A 21074-nucleotide genomic window follows, 5' to 3' on the forward strand; every position below is an offset into this window, starting at 1 on the left:
GTGGATAATCCTGACTATACACCCTCATCATAGTTTTTAAGAACTTGACGCCATCTTTCCAAAACCCTTTTGTGATTCAGGGCGGTAAGCTGTTGACTTGAATTGTTTTATCCTCAAACTGTTCATTACTTCCTTAAACAGCTGTGACAATGAAATTTGAATCCTGAACTGATTATCCCTCTTTAGATAAACCATACCTTGTGAAGAAATTAGTTACCTCTTCCACCTTTTTCTTTGTTGTAATATTTCTCAAGGGTATTGCTTCAGGAAACCTGATAGACACATACACTATTATCAGCATGTACTGATTTCCACTTTTAGTCTTGGAGAGGGGTCCTACATAATCAATTATGTCCCTTGTAAAAGGATCTTCAAATGCTGGAATGGGAATAAAAAGTGCTGGCTTAATTGGTGCTTGTGGCTTCCCTTTCACCTGACATGTGTGACTTTCTACAGAATTTGACTACATTCCTATGCAATCCAGGCCAAAAAAAATTCTGTATCTTTGCTTGTGTCTTTCTAATTCCTAAATGTCCCCCCATTGGAATTTCATGAGCTATCCCCAGAATCTCATTTCTATATCCAAATGGTATTACAATCTGATGCACCTCACTCTAGCTTTCATTTGCTGAAGCATGATAAGGCTTCCATTTTCTCATTAAAACATTACCCTTAAGGTAATAACATTCTGGAACACTCTTTGCCTCTGTTTCTGAGTAAGCTGTCCAATATAAATATTTTATTTGCGAATCCTTTTTCTATAACTCCACTAACCACCTTAAGTTAAACACGTCATCTGAATTGTCCTTTGTTCTTTCCTCCTGAACAATGTTATCAAACACAGTGTTAGCTAATTGGACTTCCACACCATCCCCCTGCCTTTAAACTTCCTGTTCTTCTTGTTTCAACCTCTGAACCTGTAATTTTGTTATCACACAATCTGGAAACAATCCAGGATCTCTCTCTGCAACACTTCTGTTTAAAACACTTCTACATGCTGCTCAACTACCATGGGCATCAACTACATCTGTGAACCAGTGGTATCATTACCCAAAATAAATTGAACCCCTGCAATGGGCAATTTTTCCACTACTCCAACAATCATCTCACATGTTTTCCACTTACAGTTTAAATTTACCTTTCACAATGGAATAGGTTTAGCATCTCCGTAAACCTCACTTATTATCACCTGTTCCTGCAATACTCCCTCTGAACAACAAATGTCACTATCACACAACATTAAAGATTGACTAGCCCCTGTGTCTCTTAAAATTTTAACAACGTTACCTAATTCACCCTATACACACTGAAGGACTTTCCATTCATGCACAAAATCTTTAAACATTTCTGCAACCTGCTTCTCGGAACTCCCTTGGGTAAATTATGAACACATTCCCACTTTTTACCTATCACTGATTCTTCCTGTTTTACCTGTACACAAACCACGTTTTTTTTTCTGTGCCTGAACCTCAGAACCCACAGTACTTTTACTTCCAGAACTTTTCTGCACCCCTATAATTCCAATAGATTTTGTCTGCAATTTCCAGCACACAGATTTCATGTGTCCAACTTTACTATAATGAAAACAGCTCAATTTTCGAATGTCACTTCTACCCCCAGCACCTTCCTTTTTATTCTGAGAAAAACTTCCTGGGAATTTCCAGCTACTCCTTCTCTTCCCTGACTGCCCACCTTCCTTTCAACTTCCCACTTTCTATCCTTCTCTGATTTAAAAGGGTGACAAAAAATGTTTAGCTATATGAACTAACTGATAATCAGTTACCTTAGCTGCGTGTCTTACCATTTCAAGCCTCTGTTCTTCCATATGAGTTCTCACTAACGAAGGAATTGAATCTTTAAATTCTTGCAAAAGAATTACCTCTCTAAGAGCTGCATATGTTGTCTCTATCTTTAATGCCCGTATCCACTAGTCAAAATTACTTTGTTTTACTCTCTCAAACACAATATATGTCTGCCCAGGCTGTTTTCTTATATTCCTAAATTTCTGCCTGTATGGCTCAGGAACCAACTCATGTGCACTCAAAATAGCCTTTTTTTAAACCACATCATAGTTCACCAACATTTCTTCTGACAGTGAAGCATAAACCTCATGTACTCTACCCACCAACCTGGATTGTAACAACAATGTCCAGTTTTCCTGTGGCCATTTCATCTGTTCAGCTATCTTCTCAAATAAAATAAAGAATGCTTCAATGGTTCTTTCCTCAAACTTTGGAAGAGCTTGCACAAATTTAAACATCTCCCCAATGGGTTCTGATCTGGAAATAAGTCCTTCCTCACATACTAGTGCCTCTTTTTTAACTGCCTGCATTTTAAACTGGAATCCTCTCTCTCTCTTTTTCTCTTCCCTCCCTTTCTAATCTCATCATTTCTAATTCCCTTTCTTGTTTTCTTTCTCTTTCCCGCCTTTCTCCCTGTTTCCTTTGAAATGTTCTTTCTTTTTCTTTGTCTGCTGCCTCTAGTTCCAGTTTTTTAATTTGCAATTGAATTTAAGCCCATTCCATGACCTTGGAGAACTTGGTCTCTCAGGTATTCCTGCCAATTTCAAATGCTGTGTTATATACTTCGATTATGTCAGATTTCTTTGCCCCTGCGAGTAATCCCAATTGTAAGTTATCTGCTAATTCCATTAACTTAACTTTATAAACCTTTTACAAAGCAGCCAAAGTTATAACTTCAACTCCCAGACAAGGCTTAGCAACTGTCAAAGCCATTTGCAGTCTCTCCACTTCAAAAAAAAAACCTCACACCCACGCCTGAATTCAAAGTGCTTCTCATAACCTTAAGCTTCACCAACTCCAACCCAATCACAAAATTTCAAATAAATCCCACAAAGCGCACCCAACATTGTTATGGCACAACCGATGATAAATGCTAAGCTGCTCAAATCCAAGAGGGAAACTTGAAACGACGGCCACAACTGTTCCACAATTTGTATATATTTCGAGATGCATGCCTTGAATTCGGTAATAATAAGACCACTGAATTTTATAGGTTTCTTACAAAACTAAATTAAATCTGTTAATAGAATAAATAATTTTAAGTACACACATAGATCTACAAATTACTACTATGATAAATCCTAAATCCCCTAATTAATCTAAACCCCCAGTTACAATTTCATTAAGGCAACAGAAAGACACACAGTTTTTAAAAGACCCAGGCAAAGAAACACACAATACCCTGAAACAGTCAAATTCAAAGTGAGGTTTCTTAACTTCAGTTCTTTGTAGACAGCAGCTTGAGGCTTAGATGCTGGAGGCTTTTCACATGTTTTAGATCTTAGAATTCATTCCCTTGCACACAGCCTTCTCTCCTTTATCCACATTTTCCCCTTTGAATGCAAATTCCCATTGTTTCACTATGGGCAGAATTTTGCCCTTGATGGGTGGGTGGGCAGCCGATCACCGCCATTTTACGTGGGTGAGCCAATTAAGGCCCGCCCAGTATGATGCCCGATGGGAAATGCTATGCGCTCCCTGTGCTGGCGGAGGGGGGTGGGGGGGGATTCCCCAACAGCCAGAGTGTGCTCTTTTGCGCATGTTCACGAAAGAGCGCACATCTCCCTGAGGCTAAGTGCTGCCTCAGGGAGATTGCTGAAAGGCTGTGAAAACATGAGAAATAAAAAAATCATAAACATGTCCCCCTCATGTGAAACTGTCACACGAGATGGGACATGTTAATGAAATACACAAAGGGCTGAATCTTCTGGCTGACATGCAGGTGGCGGAGTCCACACGTCAGTGCCTAAAATGTTGCGCGAGCGTCCCAATGTCAGCGTGCAGCATCGCGATGTTTCGGTCGGTGGGCGCGCTATGCAGCAGGACACGCGCCCGCCATTAATTAAAGGCCTTGTTAAGGCCATTTAGTGACCAATCGACCAGGATTTTGAGGAGCCCGAGCGAATTTTGGGTCGGCGCATGGGCCCAACGGGTAGGCGGGTAAGTGATTTTTTAACAAACCTCAGCCAGTGGCGGGATGAGGTTTGATATCGGAGTTAAAAGTGTGTTTTTGGGTGGAATTTTACAGCAGCGGGATTTTACGGTCCCACCGAAGTCAATGGAGTTTAGGGTGGTTTGTCGAGTTTTACAGCCCATTCCCGCTCACCACGGGGCCATAAAATTCCGGCCACTGTTTCTTAACTCCTCCTGGCTAGGTGAAACACTTCGCCCCTCCTTTGAATTCAAGCTAGTCTGGTTTATTTAAAAATGCAAATGTTCCCTTTACACTATGTTTACCTACTTAACATTTCAAACCTAGCTTATCTTCTGTTGCATCAAAGCCCTCAGACCAGCTGCCTTTAATTCAGTTAAGACACACACACACACACACACACACACACACACACATAGACACAGATCCCGCTATTATTCTACTTTACAATAAATTCCAATAACATTGTGAAAAATATTATTATCTTCCTGACAACATCTTCTCTCTGAAAGCAGGGTTTCCTACTTTTGTCAATCAGCAGGCAGTATAACTGCAGTCTAAAAGGCATTCAATGGTTACTTATACATTTGAGTAGTCATTTACTAATGGAATTATTTGTGTTGGTTAAGGGTCTCCAAAGAGACACCAGTTCCATCGACAGCGTGCTGCCAGTGAGAGCATGGAACATGAAGACCAGGATGCTCACCAGACTGATATTATCCAGTACATTGCCCACACAGATGATGTCACCTTTTGCACCCCTTCAACTCCATTTGCACAACCTCCTTCCAGTCCACCTCCATCAACTAGCAGGTATTGTTCAATCTGTGATGATTCAAAGCATCAGAACAATTTCTTTTGCATTTTTATTGTGAATTTAAATTATTTATTCTAGAATCAACAATCTGGAAATATGTGTGTGTGTGTGTGTGTGTGCACTTGTGTGTGTGTGGGCGTGTGTATGTGGGCACATACGCATGTGTGTGTGTAGGCGTGTGCACACGCATGCGTGTGTGGGGGCGTGTGTGGGCGTGTGTGTGTGTATCCATGTGTGTATATGCGCGTGTGTGTGGACATGTGTGTGTGTGTGTGTGTGTGTGTGTGTGTGTGTGTGTGTGGGCATGGGCGTGTGCGTGTGTGTGTGTGGGCATGTGCGTGTGTGTGTGTGGACGTATGTGTGTGTGGGCGTGTGCACGTGTGTGTGTGTGTGCACTTGTGTGTGTGGGCGTGTGTGTGTTTCAAACTAGGGGTGGAATTTTCCATGCCCGCTGGTGTCGGGCATGAGTGGACAATATGGTGAGCAAGCCAAAAATCGGTTTCACGGCATCATGAAACCAGTTTTCAATCATCCGCTCTGCCTGGCAATGGCAGGTCACGTTTTCCACCATCAAACATCGGGATCCTCATTGTAATACAGCTGCATATCATTATAAGCCTAATTCGCCGGAATCATCCCCCCAACACTGGATCGACCACTCACATCAACGGGAAAAGATGCCGGTACAGGACACATCTTGACAATTGTCATCGGACTAGTACTCCAGATGCCCAGGGTAATGCTCTGGGTACCTGGTTTGAATCCCACCATGGCAGATGGTGAACTTTGAATTCAATAAAAAATCTGGAATTAAAAGTCTAATGATGACCATGAAACCTTGTCGATTGTTGTAAAAACCCCTCTGGTTCACTAATGTCTTTTAGGGAAGGACGTCTGCTGTCCTTATCTGGTCTGACCTACATGTGACTCCAAACCCACAAGCAATGTGGTTGACTCTTAAATGTCTGCTGAAATGGCCTAGCAAGCCACTCAGTTCTCAAGGGCAATTAGGGACGGGCAATTAATGCTGGCCCAGCCAGCAACAGCCACACCCCATGAATGAATTTTTTAAAAGTGTGATGTGCAGAAGTCAGGACTCACTGCCAAGGCCTTACTCACATCGTGGGCATCCGAGGAGCAGAAGATGCTGAAGCCTGAAATTGGACCCTGGAGGAATGTCCATGCCATGCTGGGTGGATCCTTATGGACATGGCTCTGCTACAAAGCAGCTCACAGAAGGTGGAAAGGCAACATTGATGGCCTGTTCACAATGAATGATGGTTGAGGGGGTAGAGAGGAAGTTCCAGCTGTGTTTGGGAGAGGAAGATACTGGAAAGTGGGAGAGGAAGGTCTAGGATTGACTGGGGAGAGGAAGATGTGTTGGGGGGTGCTGAGCTTGGGAGGGGAGAATGAAGGTCTCGGGGGTGAGGTTGGCGGGGAACGAAGATGTTGGGGGCTGAAGTTGGGGGGACCGAAGGTATCTGGGGGTTGAGGTTGGGAGGGGGAGAGGGAGTATGGGAGGAGGAGGGTGTAACAGGGGGGAAGATGGCAACTGGGGAGGTAGTGTATGGGGGGGGAGGAAGGTGTAAGGGAAGGAGATTGAAGAGAGGAAGAAGTTCCAAGGGGGGGGCAGGACTTCGGGAGGAGGAAGGAGTTCCAAGGGGGAAAGGTGTCTGGGGGAGCAAGAAGTCTGGGCTAATGAAGGAGTCAGGAAGGGTTAAGGACTGAGACTTAGAGGGGCTGGGTGTGGGTGGGGGAAGGATTTCCAAGAGGGAGAGTCCGGAGGGGGGTGAGGTGGTGCGATGTCTAGGTGACGGTACAGGGGAGGGCTCTATTGAGTTCATGACTGCCTCCTGGGGAGCAAAATGAGGGTGGGCATGGTAAGAGGGAATGGTGAGAATGAGAGAGGGCAGAGTGAGCTGGTAGGGTGGGAAATTGAGGATATGATGGTACTGCTAGAAGGAACATCGAGGGTGGTTGATGGGGACTTGGGAGGAGGTTAATGTGGATGGGGGTGGGATTTTTGGGAAGGTAGGGAATGTGCACGTTCCCCGAGACATCCCCAAAAGAAAATGGTAGCGGCTGGTTGGTGACGGTGGGAAGATGGAAGGTGATGCCAGGGGGTCGACAGAGATGGAGGAAAGGACATGGGTGACTGGTGGATGGGAAAGGATAGCGTACGAAAAATGTTAGTCACACCATGCTGGCCAAATCAAAAGTGAAACAAAAGTCAGGGTGGGCGAGATCAGGTGCTGCATGGGAGTGTGACCAGTGGGTGGGCGGAGATGCGGGTCAGCTAAGATGGACAACTGAAAGCGAACCCCAGCAGGCAGCATTGAAAATGCTCAGGACGCTGAGATTAATGTGATGCGGGAAGGATCCGCGTGTGTGGGAGAGAGCTTGCACGAGACTCTGAAAGACCCTGCCACACACACACTTCTTCTCCAGAATCACTGGTGCATTGGCTGCGTGCAGCTGAACTGCTAGTGGTGGGAGGGAAGATGCAGGAGGAGGACTCGTGAAGCCTGTCAATGAAGGTGAAAGACACCATTACACATTATTCAGTGGAAGTGAACATATTTTCAAATTGTAAAGTGACAAAATTGCAACCAATTGTGATCAGAATTTCTTACCTTTTGAACACTTTAGACTTCTAGGTGCTGCCCTGACATCTGCAGCAGGGGTGGAGACAGCCTGTGCAATGGTTGGCCCTGTTTCCTCTGATGACTTCAGTATGGGTCCTCTGGAAAGACAAGGCCTTGGGGGCCCCGGCTTGCTTTGGCTGTCCTGTGGGCCAGCTGCTCCCTCTGCGGTGACAGAGGATGAGGTTGAGGGGGTCACAGGCAAAGAGGACTCGGAGGGAGTGGACAGCCTCTGAGATTTCTGAGTAGATGACCCGGGATGTCCAGCTGCCACTCTTCCTCCCTTTGGGTGCCCGAGGGCCCTGGCCTGATTCCTTGAGAGAAGGAGCAACTGGAGGGACATTGAGGTGCCCCATTTCCCCCTCGTGTTGTCACTGCAGGAACTCACCCATGGCTACTGCGATAGAGTGCAGGTCTGTGCGCATCTCCGCATTCTGTTGGACTAAGGTCCCCATAGCATCCACCATCCTTCCCATGGAAACCTCCATATGCGGACACGTGGGCACCCCTTCATCAGAGAGCAGGTGGATGCACTCCTTTGACTCGCATGCCATGCTGTTGAGGGCTTCCAGCAGCTCTGTGTAATGTTCCCCCACCTTCTGCTGACTCTCCACGATGAGTTGGAAGGCCAAATCCAGAGGCTCATCCTCTGACTCGGACCCCATAGATGCCTCTTCCCCAGCAGTCCTCTGAGTGCAGGGAGCTCGGCTGAACCTACCTCCTCCTGCTGTGAACCTATGTCCGTGTGGTGACCAGCAGATTGTGAACCAGAGCCTGCTCTAGGTCTAGGTCCCACCAAGGTGTGTGTTTCTGCGCTGGTGGAGGGTGTGGGTAAGCGCTGTGATAGGTTTTACAGACTGCTTATTTCCAGCTCTTCAATGGAGGAGGTGTCCTCTTGGCTGGAGGTGAGGACCTGAATGGAGCTGAGGGACTGGCTGGCTGAGGGTGTCTGTCACTTGGCAGAGCTCCGTGAACCAAAGTAGAGATAATTAGTTAAAAGCAAAATACTGCGGATGCTGGAAATCTAGAACAAAAACAAAAATACCTGGAGAAACTCAGCAGGTCTGACAGCATCTGCGGAGAGGAACACAGTTAACGTTTCGAGTCCGAATGACTCTTCAACAGAACTGAGGAAATGTAGAAGAGAGGTGAAATATAAGCTGGTTTAAGGGGGTGTGGGACAGGTAGAGCTGGATAGAGGGCAAGTGATAGGTGGAGATTGCCAAAAGATGTCATAGACAAAAGGACAAAGAGGTGTTGACGGTGGTGATATTAGCTAAGAAACGTGCTAATGGGGACATTAAGGGTAGAAAGCAGGATGAGCAAGAGATAATTAGTGCATGGCGGCAGCATCAAAAACAGGAGAGAGAGAGCACTCACAATTGTGTTGAGGGAGGGATGATGTGGTGCTGGATCCTCACGTGGGTGGTCGCTGTCAACCTCACCATTGACGCAGGCAGGGTCCATGTCCTCTCCAGTCAACAAGATGGCACACTCCTCAAAGCAAGTGAGGGATATAATGTGGGCCTCTTCACCCCCATCCTGGGACCGCTCTCTGTTGATGTGAGCCAGCTTCTCCTGCATGAAAACAGGTGGAGAGAGTGTGCGTGGAATGTTTGTGTGGTGAGCGGAGCCATGGATGGGATGAGGGCGCAAGCTCCAGAGGATATGAGCCTGATGGAGATGTGAGGGTGTGTGTGAGAGTTAGTGGTGGTGTCCCTTGAGGTGTGAGATCCCTGTGTATATGTGGTGGGTTTTTGAGTAGAGAATGATGAGACGAGTAAGTTACCCTGGTGGAACGAATGAGACCATTCACCTTGTAGTGGCACTGGGTGGCTGTGCTCTTTTGTAGGGCATTGGCACTGACCACCACTGCCACCACCTCCCAAGCCAGATTGATGATGTTGTTGCCCATCCTGTGGCCAGAGTGGGGGCAGAGGACATCATTGCAAGCCTCCACTGCGTCCAAAAAGTGCTCGAAGGGCGTGTCATTAAACCTGGAGGCTGCCGTCTTCTTGCCTTTCAGGGTCATGTCTTCTGTTCAGCAGTCCTGGGCTGGAAACACTAAGAGGTGTGCGCATGGCCGCACTTTAAATAAGGCGCTCGGTGTGAGCAAGCAACGATGTGATGGTGTGGAGGGCGATGGAGAGCCTGCCCACCATTTACACGGCATGTTTCCTGGCACTGCATAATTAATATGGTGGGATTGGGACGATATGCCATGCAAAGCCGCCATTGCAACCAGTGGGTAAAATGTCATCTTTCCCGTCTGCTACCCTATTTAATGGAAATCTGGGACAATTCTGCCCTATGTATGTCCGAATGTGTTTGCATGATACATTCAGTGTGATACATAAAGGTGTGTATGATTGTGTGTGTGTGTGTGTGCACAAATGTGAGAGTGCATGTAAAATTGTGTGAGTGGCATGTGTGTGCATGTGTACGAGTCCGTATACAAGTGCATGCATGAGTGGGTGTTTTCACAGGCCCAACAAACTTCTTCACAAAAAAAGTAACACCTTTCTAAGTAACGGATAACAGATTCTCAGTAGATGACTGACTTGCCATTTGAGTTAATATTATTTTGATCTGAATATGTCACAATGAGGGTAACTTTGACTTTGCACGACAGCATAAAATGGGTAACAATGCATTGGCAGCCTATTTTACATAGCCCTTGACTCTTATTTTGATTGGATTCAAGGGAAATTAAAAATGGGAGAGTTGTAAAGTGAGCTGCATCCATGTTTCGGTATCTCACGGAGTCAAAACCAACTTCAACAAGTTGGACTCTTTTAATGACGTGGAATTTGATTGATCCTTAACTGACACCAAGGGCTGAGCAACTGTCAAACTGTTTCCTGTGCTTCAGGAAATAAAACTAAACACAAACTATGATGGTCTGACCCTGGATCTTAAGCCACACCTGACTGAAGTGCAGAAAGGAAAATCTGGTGGGGTGGATCTCAGCCAGTAACAGGGTTGGCCAGATTTTCCTTCTGTTTAAATTAATGGAAGTTAAATCCTCTGTTGGAGCCAGACAAACTTACCTGCCAGAATTTACTTTCTGCGCTGCAAGTGACACTTAACAAAAAATCTACCCCGATTACTTGGATTTAAAATATATTTATAGAGCATATTATAGAAAATAGCAGATACTGCTAATGGTTTTAAAAGCCATAATTGAATCTTACTGTTCAGCTGATGCTGTTAAATTATTTCCATTCATTTTTATGCTTTATGACAAGCCTAGCAATTTTTGGTTCTTCCTTGAGCACCACAATTCAATATATTATTCAACACATTATTTGACATATATTCTTCCAGAGGTATGTGTTTTTTAAAATTAATTTATGGGATGTGGGCATCGCTGGCTAGGCCAGCATTTATTGCCCACCCCTAATTACACTTGAGAAGGTGGTGATGAGCTGCCTTTTTGAATTGCTGCAAAACAGGTGGTGTAGGTACACCCACAGTGCTGTTAAGGAGGGAGTTCCAGGATTTTGACTTAGCGACAGTGAAGGAAGGGCGATATATTTCCAAGTCAGGATGGTGAGTGGCTTGGAGGGGAACTTCCAGGATGTGGTGTTCCCATGTATCTGCTGCCCTTGTCCCTCTAGATGGTGGCGGTCTTGTAAATGGTACATACTGCTGTCACTGTCTGTCGGTGGTGGAGGGAGTGAATGTTTGTGGAAGGGGTGCCAATCAAGCAGGAAACACAAAGTAGGCAAACAATAATTCCCAGGGTGGGAGAAGAATATCTTTGGTTGCTTCATGCCTTTATAAACCTGTGTTGAATACATTCAGTGTCACTATATATAGCAGGAGAGCAGCAAATCTTCTGACCCCCCTTATCTCTCCCCAATTAATCTTATGAGACTTGTATTGTTACTCTGTATTGTCCATGTATCGCTTAGTTTTTGTTGTAAATTTTGCAGATAATTTGATGCTAATCTGAATGTAAATGATGTAGCGTTTTTACTCCAATTGGTAAGTGCAGTATACACTTCTGCCTCTCTGAGATGTGATGTAGGATAGAGCCGTGAAGAAGGAACTGTTTGCGTTAAACCACAACAAATGGCTAATGTGAAGCTCCTGTCATTGTTCTGACTCAAATGTGGGCTCAGTTTGTGTGTCAGGTTGAGTAAGTTAATGCCGGCCTACAGAATAGCTGACTTGGTGCGCAAAGAAATATAAATGCTCGGAAAATCTTTGAACCGGTTGTAATCCAGGAGTGCAAACATGGCTCATCCATACTTGAACCCAAGGAGCAACAACAGTTGATTCATCCTAATGCTTTGAGGGCAGGTGGTTTGTATTCATAGCAGAACAGGAAGTAGTGATCTCATCATCTCTAACCAGGCAGATCCTGAATTCCTATTTGTACCTAGAGTGACGGCAAGTCCTGGGGAGCAACCCAGGCTTGGGGGAAGCACTGGACATTTCCTATCCCACTATCCACTGGGGGAGAGTGTGGGGTGTCACTACACTGGTGTCACATCCTGACTGGAGATTCAAAGAGATCAAATACTCCAACCAGCCAGCTAAACTGCCATTATTACTAGTATCCTATCATGAAAAATCTTGTGACTGGTGGGTTGATTTTCATACAGTTCTGGGACAAGTATAGGGGAGGGATATATTGCCACCTAGTTTTCAAAGTTCATACTAAACCAGATTCATGGATGAGGCTGCCTGAGGTACAAATTGAAAGTAACTATTGGGCTCTTTAAATTACTTGCAGGCTATAAATTTACTTCACTTTAAATTGGCACAGATTTCCTCCATGCTGAAGAACACAATATTGAATTAAAGAATCTCCTTTGGCAGTTCAGAGAAACAGGGCCACATATTGGCTACCGAGGTGGGTAGATTGAGGCAGGAAATTGGCTGACATGCCGACCAGCCGTGGTCAAAAGAGCCCCGCATTGAGCGATTTTTCACCCCAGGCAGTGGGGTGCATGGTGGGTGCAGGATAGAGTCAGGTCCGCTGACCCGGGAGCATAGTATAGACATGGTCGGGTGAATTCCAAGGCCCACTTCGGTTCTCTGGGACTTCATCCCAGTTGCTTTAGAAGTTGTTAGGCCAGCTGGCTCTCACCCCTCACATCTCCTTGCTCCCACACGCAACACCATGGCCCCTCTTACCCTCCATGCCTACTCAGTACCAATCCATGCTCCCACCCACCCACCACCGCCTCCGCCCCCACCGGCCCCTCACACCCTCAATGCTACTCATTACCATCCCAATGCCAACTTATGCCCCCAACCCCTCAAGGCCCCTCACACCCCCCATTCCACATTCATTACCACTTACCCAGTAGTGACCTAGGGCAGACCTTAGGAGCTATTGTGAAAATGAAAAAATAAGCTTCTTACAATTTAATACAGTTCTCAATCCTACACACTTGATGGTGAAAAAGGTCCCTTTCAAAGAATCCATTCAAAGCTTTTAAATCTCCTCAAGTGGTTCATTTCTTATAAAAACAAATACCCTTCTATTCAGCCCCACATCAAATCCTTTAATAAACTCTTTAAACTATTAATCAAGCTGCAAACCCAGAAGCCCCTACTGAGATAATTGAAGCTTTGAAACTCAGCCAAGCATTCATAACACCACAATGGTAGCCCTTGGGGAAATGTCAACAAAGAGCTCTGTTGAAACTGCACAACCAGTTGCTACTTTTTTTTCTAACCTATGCCTGTCAATCATAGAAGTCCAAAAGAGGATTTTTTAAACTTTCACTGACAGCTACAGCCTTTTTTTTTAAAGTTTAAATAAGCAAGGCATTTAAAAATCTTCAGATCATGACAGTTTTATAGGCCTTACCCACCCCTCAAGAGCGTTTATGTCTACTTCATCAATTTGTGACTGCCACACTGCGGGTTAAGGCCCTTGCAACAGTCAAAGTGAGTCTATTGAACTCAGCGCTAGGCTCAAGTGCCTGTGTTCAGTTTGGGTTTCCCTCTCATGTGAATCCCACCCTGCCCATTTCCTCACACCAGCAAAATGTGGATCTGTTGGAAGTGGAGGTGGGACTTACACATCTGGATCTCACCCACAATTTTCAATGGTCTGCAGCATCTTCCCGATTCCACCGAAATCCACAGCTCCTTTGTGTCTCACAAGTCCATCTGAAGTTATCTTTTACCTTTGAAGAGTTCACCTTTAGCCCTTCCTCTTCTACGGGCACTTTAACCTCATTTTTGCATCTGAACTCAGATAGAATGACTTTATGTCCTCCATTGTTAAAAATAACCCTAACAGATCCAATTTCCTCCTTCATGCCAGACTCTTCCCCTCAATTACTCTTATGTCTCATTAGAGCACACTTGTAACCAAGGCTTTAGTATATTTCTCCATATTTGCAGGAAGATTTTCTATCACTTCTCTTGCACCTCTGGAATGAATACACAGAAAAGCTTAGGTGATTATTGATCCTTTCTCATGTCTAGCCTCCAATTTCCCATTAACCTCCAAGTGTGCCATCCAATAGGTTCTCCCTTCTCCATGCAATTAAGATTCATCACACAATTCCTTGCTCCAGCTCATTGTTCCTGATATTTATGAGGAGGGAGTGAGTAAGTGCAGTTGTGGATTGGAAACTTGAAAATTCCAGGAACATGGAGAACTTGACAGATTTAATTTAAGACCACATTATCAATTTTATTTCTGCTTCCTGCCTGCATGAACCAGATTGACACACAATGATGCAAGGTGCAATCTATAGGAAGATGGTTATGACACAATAACATGGACTTTATTAGTAAAAATAACACCCTCTGCAATAGAAATCCACAATCTTGGCCAGCCAGGTTTCCCAGCCATTTCCTAGATCATTGGTTTAGTGGGGCTGGTGAGGTAAGTTGACCAATTGTGGAGAGCACAGTTGGCAGTAGGTTTGCTTGAGGTGCAGAGGGGAACATACCTGTTCCTCCTGATCCACAAGCAGTGCCATAAAGAGGACTTACCTGCATGATCCAGGTGTTCCCATCTCCAGTTAGCTGTTGGGTTTTCTAAGGCCTGGGACACCGAGCTGGCGAGCATTAAATTTAAATCTGGCCCCCAAAAGCAATGTAGCCAGATTTAAATATTATATTGAAGTATTTTTTTCTTTATCCTTTCATGGGTTGTGGGTGTCGCTGGCAAGGCCAGAATATGTTGCCCATCCTTAATTGTCCTTGAGCTGAGTGGCTGGCTAGGCCATTTCAGAGGGCAGTGAAGAGTCAACCACAATGCTGTGGGTCTGGAGTCACATGTAGGCCAGACCAGATAAGGACAGCAGATTTCTTTCCCTCAAGGACATTAGTGAACCAGATGAGTTTTTATGACAATCTATAATAGTTTCATGGTCACCATTACTGAGACTAGCTTTCAATGCCAGATTTATTAACTGAACTCAAATTCCACTAGCTGTCGTGGTGGCTGTTTCTTAGAGCTGTGACTACATCCTCTATAGATACAATGCTTCTTACTACTTTGACATACTTCACTGTCACTCACTAGAAAGCAGAATGAATAATTCAAAATTGATAACTTTATTAACCTATCTAATTATATCCTATAAATGATCCACTTGCCAGTCACATAGAAATATAAGAAGCATATGCAAGTGAAAGTGTTGTTAGAAATTTTGGACAGAATTTTAACTGATGGACCGGCCAGCAGCATGGAGGGAACACAAAATTTAATGGTGTAGCCTATTCCGTAGCTTTTTACCTCCAACATGTCATTAACATCCCACTTCAGGGTTTCCCAACCAACCTAAGCAGGTGGATTTGATCACAACCTGCTCCTGACTCTTCAAGCTTCAATATTTAACTGGACTTGGACAGGGATCAGAATTTGCTCCATGTTACAATTGTTAGGACGCAAACAGCAATGATGGAGCTGCGGTGTGGGAAGGCTACTCCCCACTTGCCCCCACCAGCTCCTCGGTCACCGCATCCCAATTCCCTGAGCATCCCTGGAGGTCATGCTGTGGTCTATTAGGGCCAGAATATCCTGTGGATGGGAGGAAGAGCCTCTGAAACAAAGCAGGCATGGCTGGAAGTGGCAGAAGAGGTGGGCTGCAGAAGCGTGGTCCCTCACTCATGGATACATTGCTGAAAGAGGTTCATCAACATCACCAGGCCAGGAAAGGTGAGTGACATGCCGCGTTCACCCCTCACTCTGACTTCACCTTGTCCAATACTCCTCAGATCAACACCACTTGCTGCTCTACCCTTCATCCCTCACAATCCATCTCCTTACATCCACACTTGAGCAACCACCACTGACATTCACCGCACCCCCCCCCCAGCTTATTTCCATCCCTCACAGACACCCTCCACAAATGCGACAGCTCTACCCTCTCATCACAATCCATATCTCACACTCACACTCTGCTTTCTCTGCTTGCAGGACAAGAGAGTGCAGAACTCCAGGGAGAGGCAGAGATCTGAAATAGTTCCTACAGATTGGAGGGTAGCTAATGTAACCCCGCTATTTAAAAAGGGAGGCAGAGAGATAAAACAGGGAATTATAGACCAGTCAGCATGACATCGGTAGTGGGGAAAATTCTAGAGCCCATTATAAAAGATTTAATAGCTGAGCACGTGGAAAACAATGGCAGAATCGGACAGAGTCAGCATGGATTTATGAAAGGGAAATCATGCTTGACAAATCTACTGGAATTTTTTGAGGATGTAACTAGTAGAGTTGATGAGGGGGAGCCAGTGGATGTGGTTTATTTGGACTTTCAGGAGGCTTTCGACAAAGTCCCACATATGATATTGGCGTGTAATATTAAAGCGCATGGGATTGGGGGTAGTGTATTGAGATGGATAGAAAACTGGTTGGCAGACAGGAAACAAAGAGTAGGAATAAACAGGTCTTTTTCCGAATGGCAGGCAGTGACTAGTGGGGTACTGCAGGGATCGGTGCTGGGACCCCAGGTATTCACAATATATATTAATGATTTAGATGAGGGAATTAAATGTAATTTCTCCAAATTTGCAGATGACACAAAGCTGGGTGGGAGGATGAGCTGTGAGGAGGATGCAGAGATGCTTCAGTGTGATTTGGACAAGCTGAGTGAGTGGGCAAATGCATGGCAGATGCAATATAATGTGGATAAATGTGAGGTTATCCATTTTGGTAGCAAAAACAGGAAGGCAGATTATTATCTGAATGGCTATAAATTGAGAGAGGGGAATGTGCAATGAGACCTGGGTATCCTCGTACACCAGTTGCTGAAGGTAAGCATGTAGGTGCAGCAGGCGGTAAAGAAGGCAAATGGTATGTTGGTCTTCATAGCCAGAGGATTCGAGTACAGGAACAGGGATGTCTTGCTGCAATTGTACAGGGCCTTGGTGAGACCACACCTGGAGTATTGTGTGCAGTTTTGGTCCCCTTATCTGAGGAAGGATGTACTTGCTATAGAGAGAGTGCAGCAAAGTTTTATCCAGCTGATTCCTGGGATGGCGGGACTGACATATGAGAAGAAATTGAGTCAGTTAGGATTATATTCGCTGGAATTCAGAAGAATGAGGGGGGGATCTCATAGCAACCTATAAAATCCTAACAGGACTAGACAGGGTAGATATACGAAGGATGTTCCCGATGGTGGGGGAGTCCAGAACCAGAGGTCACAGTCTGAGGATATGGGGTAGACCATTTAGGACTGAGATAAGGAGAAATTTCTTCACCCAGAGAGTGGTGAGCCTGTGGAATTCATTACCACAGAAAGTAGTTGAGACCAAAACATTGTATGTTTTCAAGAAGGAGTTAGATATAGCTCTTGGGTTGAAAGGGATCAAAGGGTATGGGGAGAAAGCGGGAGCAGGCTATTGAGTTGGATGATCAGCCATGATCATAATGAATGGCGGAGCAGGCTCGAAGGGCCGAATGGCCTACTCCTGCACCTAGTTTCTATGTTTCCATGACCTGTGGGTGAGCCCTCCAGTAATCAACTCTCTGACCCCTGTGGAGGACCATGCACTAAAAATTAGCAGAGTGGCAGAGAGAAGGGCCATTGGAGCTGGAGAGATTGGGGTCTCACAGGTACCTGGTGACACAATTAAATATCTCACAACCAAATGGAACATTACACTCATTCATTTTGATGTGGTGTCACCTGTAACAGAAATATGATCATCTCCACAATGGTAACTTTGAACCATTTTCCTTTGTCAGTTATAATTCATGTCTTTCATTTCCCACAGGTTCTTCAAGAGTTACACTGCAGACTGTGCAGGAGGAGGCCAAGGAGTCCTCAGAGGAGGTTGCACACTCTGAGGAAGCACCGGCACATGATTCATGCCCACTCTGCACAAGCTCAGGTACACACAAGGTGGGGCCTCTAAGGCATGGAGCTGGTTTGTCACGTGGTGAGTCACACACTGCAAGTGAGCAAGAGCAGGTATCGGAGACAGGGATAGCAGTGGGGAATTCACATCGGAGGGTGCACGACCCTCCCAGCTCTGCTCCGCTGGACGCTGGTGCTGAATCTTGAGGATCCTTGACTAAAAGGACTATTCCGGAGTAGCAGCAGAGAGTGTCAACATTTCCAGGGGCACTGTGCATGAATGGAGAGAGATTGGAGGAGATTGTCTCCAGCATGAGTGCCATGGTGTTTCAGGACTTTGCACTGATGTCCAATGGCAGGCAACCGAGTGCATTTTGGCCTCACCAATGAACCTGAACCCTCAGTCCATCAGTTTAAATAGTTTAGAGGAAAGCCTCAGATTAGCCATTCAGTGCTCTCCAACTCTTAGCTAGCATGGAAGTGCAGGTCGGCCATGAGACGGAAGATGGTGAGAGGTCAAGCAGGAAGTGAGGATGCTGCTCAAAATGCTCCCACACCTCCTGACTTGTCCCCCACTCGGTTAGAGTCCCACATTGCTGATGCATGCCCTGATGACCAAGTCCACCCCTTCACAAGTGCAAGCGGACAGTCTTTGACAGGAGCTTCAATGCCGAGTGGATGTCAGTCCTGTGTATCTTACCAGTCAGGGCAGGGGAATGAGCAGCCTATCCCTAGCTCTGCTGAAGCCACAGGGGCAAGGATATTGGAAAAAGAAAAGAAAAACTCTGTATTTTCACTTAGGGAAATCACTTAGGTGTGTAAATGTGTGATGAAGTGTCAAAATCATTGTTCATGTTTATATACCATGAACTTTATTTCAAATCTCCATTGTCCAGTTATTTCCATTGTTATTTCTTGCCTCCCAAAGGGGCAGAAGCCTTGAGGCAAATGTTATGACAGGCGTAGAAAATGAACAATGAGTGTCAGTGAAATGGAAGGATTATTGACTGTGGGAAAGCTTTGTGCTGTTGGAGGTGGGGGGCATTGGGTTCAGCATTGGTGGGCTATGTGGTTGCACAGCTTCAGGTTAGCTGAATCGTGCCTGTATGAGGCCATCTTGGGTCTCTCTGGGAGCTAGGTGTGCAGTTATAGGCACCCTGGCTACATTTGGCTCCTCCTCCTGTTGCTCCTCCTCTTTCTTCTCTTCCTCGTCTGAAGATGCAGTGGTCACCGCCTTCCTCTCTTTCACTTCTTGTCCTCTCTGCTGTATTATGTTGCACAGCACACCACTGTCTTTCTGAACACCCTTGCTGATGCTGAAAGATGCCCAAATCTGTCCAGGCACCTGAATCACATCTTCAACAGCCCAATGGTTGATCAATGACCATTGCCATGCTCATGTGGCTTCTAGTGTGCCTGTCTTCATTGGTAGGCTGCCTAACGGATGTCATCAGCCATGCCCCTACAGGGTATCCCCAGTCTTCAAGGAGTCATCCGCTGAGTCTGCTTGGGGCTTGGGAGATCTTTGAGAGACTTGACTGGTGTAGAATGAAGACATGATGGCAGCTTGCTAGATATCTTGCACATGATTATTTTCCAGTGGTTAGCTGCACATTAATGGAATGGAATCCCTTTCCATTGATGAATATTGCTGCTTAACCTGATGGCACCTTGATTGCCACAAGGGGGAAAACAATGGCTTGCTGGACTTAAGGCAATTCAGCCATTGCAGCAAATTTTAGTGCCCTTTCATTGTGAATGGCTCATCAATTGCAAAGCAAACTTAAGTGGCAGCCTTGGAAAACATGGATTTGGTCACCTGAGAGATGAAGGTGTGCACAACAGATTGTAAAATCCTGCAGATGTTGCCAGCAGATCCCTGGGATGAAATGGGGGCAAAGAAATTCAGGACTGCAGTGACCTTGATCACCACTGGACAAGGAGATCCTGTTCCAAAAAGTGGCAGATATCAGGAATGACCAGCCAAGAAAGTGTGAGCTTCCTCTACTGCTCATCTATATCAAGAAATCAAGGTGAGGTGGTGGCACAGTGGTAGTGTCACTGGACTGGTATTCCGGAGACTCAGGGTAATCCTCTGGGGACCCAGGTTTAAATCCCATCATGGCAGGTGGTGAAATTTGAATTCAATAAAAAAAGTCCTGAATTATAAATCTGATGATGACACATAAACAATTGTTGTAAAAGAACATCTTTAGGGAAGGGCATTAGTGTCTGGCCTACATGTGACTCTTAAGAGCCCTCTGAACAAGGGCAATTAGGGATGTGCTGGCCTAGCCAGTGGATGCCCACACCCCATGAATGGGGAAAAAAGCTGTTCCTCTGTCAGTAAACCTTGTGTGGGTATCCCCTCCTCTGGTGGAACAATGTGTGGCTGAGGAGAAAGCAGTTTGCTGATGCTGCTGTTGGCAGATCCACGGTAGCAGAAATGACCTCCAAAGTTTCAGGAGTCACCTCCAAAGCAAAAGTGCATTCTCAGAACAAATCCTATGAGCAAAGAAGCAGTAACTTGAATGCAGGGTGAAATCTTTGCATATATATTTTGCATTTTCATGTCCCATGCAAATTTTGAAATGGTTAGAACCAGAAGTCAGCAGGTTCATACTGGATGCCCGACATGCTGATATTTTTTTCTCCTTTAACCCCAGCGCGCACCTAAACTACCCCTTTGGTTTCATCTCATTGTTTCTACATTTCCAATCCCTCCAACACCACAGACTATATCCAAACAAAGAGGCAGTTATCAGCCTCCCCCTAGATCTTACCAAGGTCCCTAAATCTATTATCAGATATTGTGAGTGGCACATGTTGACCACGCTTCTGACTCTTAAGGGAACAAAGCCTCATTTAAACCTTTAACTGCTTAGGCTGAGCTCACATACTCATACTGGATGTGTGGCATGCCTTAAGGTTAATGGAATTCAGAGGTAGCTGTGGCACAATCAGTGAAACTACTTCATCTCTCTGAATGCCTTTGACCTGTGTGCATGTTAAAAGGGGTGAGTGATGACAAGCATTTGGAAAAGAGAAGCATTTATTATTTTTTACCCAATGCAGCATCAAGCAAACACTTCTAAAATGTCCTGTACCTTAACTGCACTCACAAAGGAGTGGTGGGGGGCCAGTTTGATAGGTGACAAATGGGTAGAGACAAGTGGGATACATCTCACTTAGCAACCATTTAAATAAATAACTAGAACTGCCTAAGGGCATATTGGGGTAGAAATTTCCCCAGATCTAATATAGCTTCAATGCAACTGAATATTTTCTCGGACATGTAAATGTGGTCCATGCGATTCTTCCCAATTTACGTCACCTCCCGAGATGAAAATCTGTCACCTTGCTTTGAATTTT

General features: G+C 45.3%; 1 protein-coding gene across 2 annotated transcripts in view; it reads left to right on the forward strand.

Moving 5' to 3' along the window:
• cbarpb (CACN subunit beta associated regulatory protein b) overlaps positions 1 to 21074 on the forward strand; it is a 195572-nt gene that overhangs the window by 165063 nt on the left and 9435 nt on the right. For both annotated transcript variants that reach the window (XM_041204886.1, XM_041204887.1), the window contains one exon: positions 4584 to 4767. In XM_041204886.1, coding sequence (XP_041060820.1) covers positions 4584 to 4767 — 184 coding nt within the window. The remainder of the gene's footprint in view (positions 1 to 4583; positions 4768 to 21074) is intronic.

This window comes from Carcharodon carcharias, chromosome 14 (genome assembly GCF_017639515.1).
Source record: "Carcharodon carcharias isolate sCarCar2 chromosome 14, sCarCar2.pri, whole genome shotgun sequence".
Taxonomy (NCBI): Eukaryota; Metazoa; Chordata; class Chondrichthyes; order Lamniformes; family Lamnidae; genus Carcharodon; species Carcharodon carcharias.